The 6,782-nt window shown below is 40.7% G+C and overlaps 1 protein-coding gene across 1 annotated transcript in view; it reads left to right on the top strand.

Moving 5' to 3' along the window:
• The first annotated feature begins 6,245 nt into the window (after positions 1-6,245).
• The window catches only part of LOC106805121 (RNA-binding protein 38-like), a 43,760-nt gene continuing 43,223 nt past the window's right edge, over positions 6,246-6,782 (top strand). Inside the window, exon 1 of the mRNA XM_014806603.1 lies at positions 6,246-6,686. Within this exon, the coding sequence (XP_014662089.1) occupies positions 6,510-6,686 (177 nt within the window). The 5' untranslated portion in view covers positions 6,246-6,509. The remainder of the gene's footprint in view (positions 6,687-6,782) is intronic.

The raw sequence follows: 6,782 nt of genomic DNA, 5'->3' as shown, positions 1-6,782 counted from the left end.
CTATCTACTAATAATAATAATAATTAACCTTTGTTATGTCTGCTGATGTTACTGGGTATTGCTACGGCGGTATTTCGTCTACATTGAACCTTGTTGCCTCTGGGATAACCCTCTTCAAAATTTATGTCACATATAAGGTTTGTACGTGTTTTTAATTATACCAATTTTTAATACTTGTGGCTAAGATGTCAGTCGACTGCTGCGTATAATTTAAATATGTGCGTCGTTACGTGTCTGAGTATGAAAAGTCCGCCTGATTTTGTAATATCGTTAACTGAATTTAAGTTTGATGATGATGTATGGCGCCACTTGTGTTATCTCTAATTCGCGCTACGGATCGAAGAACCTGAGTGTTTATAACATAACATCAAGAGCTAATATACCCTATTATTAGGTATTAAATACCTTAATAGGTATTTATTTAGCTCTTCATAACATCATAAGAGCGAATTGGTGGAAAACGTGTGAAACCGTGTCGTTAATTTCAAAGAACTTTTTCAGGGGTAAATTGGTGGTGTATAAGGGGAGATCATAGACAATAAACATCTTGTAAGGCTTCTGAATCCTCATTATTGCACATTATTGATTAGCATATTTTCAAGTTGAAAACTTATGCAAACGCTCTTGTTAAACGGTGTCATACCTCTCTCCTATTATCTACTCTTGATAAATTTGAGCTGTATATATATACAGTCAATGGTAACGAACGATCCACCGTTTAATTAATTTGTTCGTACTCGTTCACTACATTAGGGTCTTCTACGTAGTTAATGCTTAATGTGATGACTAAGTTTGAATTATTCCGGTTATACTCCAAAATTAAATATAAAATTATGGAAATTCACCTATGAAGAGTCTTAATACTTATTTAGCACAGTCCATTGTTTATCATGACGCACGACGCCAGCGCAGCACGCATACATACACATACCGCATCACACCAAACACGCACACGCACACGCGCGCGCTACACAACACACAACACACACACACACCACCACACACACACACCACACACACACACACACACACACACACACACACATCACTCACTATCACGCACCACACACACACACACACACACACATCACGACGCACGCGCGCACGCACGCACGCACGCACGCACATACATGACACACATCACACAACACACACACTACACTACACTACACATCACACACACACACAGATTGATTGATTAATTGATATAAAAGTGTGAGAGTAATAAGAGTGAGAGACAGAGACAGACACAGAAACAGATGGACTGCTTTCGCTTCTTCATGTTAGAAACATGAGTCTAGCGCACGGTTACGTAAGCACACGAGATTGACCAATTAGACGCAAGAAACGATCCCTTCATTTTCCCGGTAATTTCTTTGGGGCTTTTTCCGGTAATTTTCTTTCACTCCTTGTAGACGGAATGTGTTCCGCACAGTGGAAAAAATGTGTGACAACACACATGGAAGGCTATGTCGCTGAAACCGGTTTCTGGCCGCGGGTAACACCGAGGTGCGACCAGTTTCCCTCACACTGTTCTTTAGGTAAGTGCGTTTCTCTGATCGCAACAAAGCTCAAATACTCGACGAATTCTACGATTGCAGCGGTTGATTCTACCGTGCAAACGATGACATTTTGAAGTTTCATCATTTTAATCGTTGCACAGTCGGATATAAGCGTCTATCTAATCATGTAAGTAAGCATCGTGCGTTCTGATAGGGTGACGTCGTATGCAGGTGTTGGTGATGACGTGGCATCAGATAGCTATCAGGCAGTCAGAACATGAAATGCGTTGCTAGTCCGGACTATGTACGCCGAAACGCGGCCGGTTGAATTTCACTTCGCATGAGTCACGGATACGATCCGTACACATCGCACTCACGCGACTATTACATCGCACCACCCACACACACACACACCACACACACACACACATCTACACACACCACAAACACACACATCACACACAATCTAACACACACCACCACACCAATAGATAGAGGATAGAATAGATAGATATATAGATAGATAGATAGATAGTATAGATTAGATAGTTAAATAGCTAGATAAATAAATACATCATATGACTGAGTATGATAGATAGTCATAGATACGATAGATCAGGAGGAGGAGTGGATAGATTAGATAGATTAGTTAGATAGTATAGGTGCAACGGTAATTAGTCGCATCCTCTCACGTCACTATAGATGAATATGATAGATTACGATAGATAGATAGATAGATATGATAGTATCAGTATGATGATAGATATGACAGATGAATTAGGAGGATGTTTGTGGATAGAATAGTCAATAGATAGGATACTAGATAGATACGATGTGTAGTAGGTGGCCGATGACGCGACTCAGTAGACTACTTATAGCATCAGATTAGATAGATAGATGCAGATAGATAGATAGATAGATAGATAGATGGTGATAGCATCAACATGGACTGGATGGGCATGAGCCGATAGATAGATAGATAGATAGCCCGTACACCTCTCACGCACACGACTAAAAGCCCAGACACACACGACAACCACCACACAACGACCACACACACACACACACCACACACAGACAAAACACCAGCAGACACCACACACACACACACACACACAACACACAAAACGACACACACACATCACACACAACACACACACACACACACACACACACACACACAACAAACAAGCTCACGATCGCAGAGATGGAGATGAAAGCAGAAGCAAAGAGTTAGAGTACTAGTATATGATAAGTATATAGTTAGATAGCAGTGGCATAGCTCAACCTCCAGACATCAGATAACCCTAGAACCTATATAAGCATAGCTAGATAGATAAATACGCTAGATAGATGATAGATATGATACGATAGAAGCTAGGTACAGTTTCATGTTACATTAAGGATCAGATTAGAGAGATGATTAGATAGGATAGTAGCAGTTTAGATGTAGCAGCGCATAAGCATAGCCAGCTTAGGAGTAGATTGCGATAGGATTGCATGTCAGATAGATAGTATAGATTAAGCAGCAGGTACGAGGTAGATCTAATGCTAGAACTAGATAGAAGTTAGATAGAAGTAGATAGCGGAAGATAGATTAGAAGCTAAGATAGCTACGAACAATCGCACTAGATAGACTTAGATAGATTAGATAGATTTAGATAGATTAGATATGATTAGATAGATAGATAGATAGATAGTAGATATGTAAGATAGATAGAGATAGATATGATAGATAATGAATACTGATAGATAGTATTAGTATAGATAGATAGCATTCGGCTGATAGAGCCTAGATAGAACTAGTGCTACGATAAGACTAGATAGGATTCCAGAATAGCGCTCAGATGCATCATGATATGACCATAATAGAATAGATAGATAGGATGTGTTGTCCTATAGTCCATTAATTACTAATTTATGCGGATAGGGTCATATAATTGTCGTTATATAATGGTTATAATATGGATAAGATAGATAGCATTAAGATAGTATATAGATCATTAGACAGACCGTATCATATATACACTTACACGCACGACGCAATATATCACTCGCCAGTCAACTTCACACGCACACCAGTCAATATCGAATCAACACGAAGCACGAACACTTAGCACCACATACATCATTCACTCATTCACACAAACGACGATTCATTCTCATTTCGATACTACAACTACGACATAATACACACACACCACGCATAGTCGACGCACTACTTAGCTATACGGACTACAGCAACTACGATTTTACTGCGAACACACAACACTACAGCGCACAACTCCACCCCACACCATCTCTTAAGTGCACACAACTCTATTATTATTATTATTAGTAGTAGTAGTAGTAGTAGTAGTAGTAGTAGTAGTAGTAGTAGTAGTAGTAGTAGTAGTAGTATATTAATAATAATATTATTATTGTTGTTGTTTTCATTGTTGTTATTATTATTATTTCCAAAGTGAATCACGGCATTAGCCGGTGGCTTCTGGGTTGACCGTGTCCCAACCTGGGACATATGGATTCAATCCAGAATTTTTGGCAGGATGTGTGCTGTTCCTAATAGTGCGATTTTCTGCACTTCTTGTACAGTATTTGTATTGGGCAGTGTGGTGGCCAAGGAGTTCCTTAAGGATACTCTCCATCTTTTGCACGGTTATTGCTCTAATGAAGATTAAACGTTTATTGGCGAATGAATCGAATCAATCACTTGCTTTATTTATAGAGGAGATATATCTCTATGCTCAAGCCAAACAAAATTCATGAAATTTCCAGCACCTAATTATGTTACCACACAAATTTTGAATTTTTATGTAAAAATGGCATTTTGGATATTTCTCACCTACCAGAAAGAGTGAGGATAAAAAAATTTTGCCACATGTTAAGCACAATATGGACCAAAATAGTGCGTCAGGATTTTTCTTTAAGTTTCATATTTACTGAAAAAAATTGAAAATACTGCTTAAAAATCAAGTTGTGTGTTAGAATTGAAAATTTTAGCGAATAAAGAGGCATAACTAATAAAATACGGAACTTAATAACAATCCCTGACGGACTTTTTTTACAGCAATATGTTACCATTAAAACGAGTGTAAAATTAAATTATTCTGAGTTGTAATCATAGAGAAATATCTATTTATACATCGGCTACTATGTCAGAAATCGAAATGGAGAAATAAGCGTTTTTCTGACGTCAGCCGCGGCTCGACTACACATGTACGCGGGCAAGCAAAACGCTCTGACAGTTCATCTGTACCGTTATATGGAGAAATGAGCGCGTACACAGGTGGCACATAGTGTTAGCCATCGAATAAAGTTGAAAATAAAAAATCTGTAAAATTTTTCCTAAAACCTTGAGAGTTGGTTATTCTCAAAACCATTCTTTATAGAGCCAAGGGCTCCAGCCACCACTGGCACAATTCTCGTCTTAGTATTAATTTTACATCCTCCTAATTTCGATCTCCAGATCTTTGTACTTGGTGAGTTTGTCTCTTTCCTTCACCATGATGTTAGCATCATCTGGTACGGCTACGTCAATCAGCAGGCATCGTTTTTCTTTCTTGTTGTGGAGCACTATATCAGGGCGGTTTACAGGTATCGTGCGATCTGTCTGCACTGCCATATCCCATATTATGGTAGTATCTCCGATGTTGGTAACTGGTCTCAGAGTATGTCCATACCACTTGTCAGGTACTTGCTCACCAAGTTCACTGCAGATTGACCAGTGCAGATAGCTGGCTACCTTGTTATGGCGGCTTGTGTACTCGATCGGTTTTGGCCAGCACTGTGCATCCGGCGATGATGTGGCTGATGGTCTCCTCTGTCTTGCTGTACATTCTGCACTTGCTGTTGACCTGTTGCTTGAGGAAGTTGCGTTGATGGTGTCTGGTGTTGAGTGCTCGGTCTTGGGCTGCAATGATCAGGCTTTCTGTCTCCCCCTTGAGCCCGGAACTACTCAGCCAGGCAACGCTTGCAATCTTGTCGACAAATAGCCTGTCGATGTTCTTGTAGAATCTTCCATTATTATTATTATTATTATTATATTCATTAATTCCAAAGTGGATCACCGCATAGCCGTTCGCTTCTGGTTGACCGTGTCCCAACCTGGGACATAGGACTTCAATCCAGAATATTCAGCAGGATTGTGCGTTCCCAGCTAGTGCGATTTTCTGCACTTCTTGGGCAGTGTGTTGGCCAGGGAGTTCCTTAAGGTTCTTCTCAAACCCATTCTTTAGAGAGCCAAGGGCTCCAACCACCACTGGTACAATTCTCGTCTTTGTATTCCACATCCTCCTAATTTCAATCTCCAGATCTTTGTTATTATTATTATTATTATTATTATTATTATTATTATTATTATTATTATTATTATTACAACTATTATTCATATCAATAGTTTCAATTCGTTCTAGCAGATTATCATAATGTTCGTTTACGTACAGACGCCTTCACATTTCCAGCAGCTGTGCTTCCTATATAGTAAGTAATATGTAAGTATGTAATGAAATATAGCACTTTTTCTGCCGCTTACCGGCTCCTCATTTCCCGGTTCTTTTGCGCACATGTAACGAACGCTCTGATTGGCTAGAGGGCGTGCCTGGCCACCTCCCTGATCATGTGCAGTAACAACGGCGAGGGCGGTTCGTTCACGCAGACACGTGGCAAATAATATCGCCCATCGAGACGGCGCCTGTGCGCATGCGCGAGGGATGGTCTCTGGATATCCCAGCCTCTTCGCTCGCATCTCGCTAGTTGGTCCGGAATCGAACAGCTAGTTACGCAGTGAGTGCGCGCACCCCGCCACCGGGTACAGGCTTTCATTTTTCACACTTGAGCGAACACCAGGCCGATTCAGGCGCCGTGGCAATGCTATTGTGAAGCGCGTCCGCTCCAGGTTTCTACTTTTATACTGCGCGCGGCCGCCCCCCACGCGAGTGGAAGTCGTTATTTATATTTTGTAAATATCTATATATTTTTGTACGAGTTTTGTACGTACATACATCAGCCATGACGCAGACGGGCATACAACAGAAGGACACCACTTACACGAAAATCTTCGTCGGTGGTCTTCCCTACCACACAACGGACCAGAGTTTACGGGAATACTTTCAAGCGTTTGGTGAAATAGAAGAAGCCGTCGTGATCACCGACCGGCAGACCGGAAAGAGCAGAGGATATGGATTCGTAAGTAGCGCTTGCTCAATCTCTCTCTCTCTCTCTCTCGCTCTATCTCTCTCTCTCTCTCTCTCTCTCTCTCTCTCTCTCTCTCTCTCTCTCTCT

This window comes from Priapulus caudatus, unplaced genomic scaffold (genome assembly GCF_000485595.1).
Source record: "Priapulus caudatus unplaced genomic scaffold, Priapulus_caudatus-5.0.1 Scaffold100, whole genome shotgun sequence".
In the NCBI taxonomy this organism is placed as follows: domain Eukaryota; kingdom Metazoa; phylum Priapulida; class Priapulimorpha; order Priapulimorphida; family Priapulidae; genus Priapulus; species Priapulus caudatus.
This window is presented reverse-complemented; position numbering and strand designations above follow the sequence as displayed.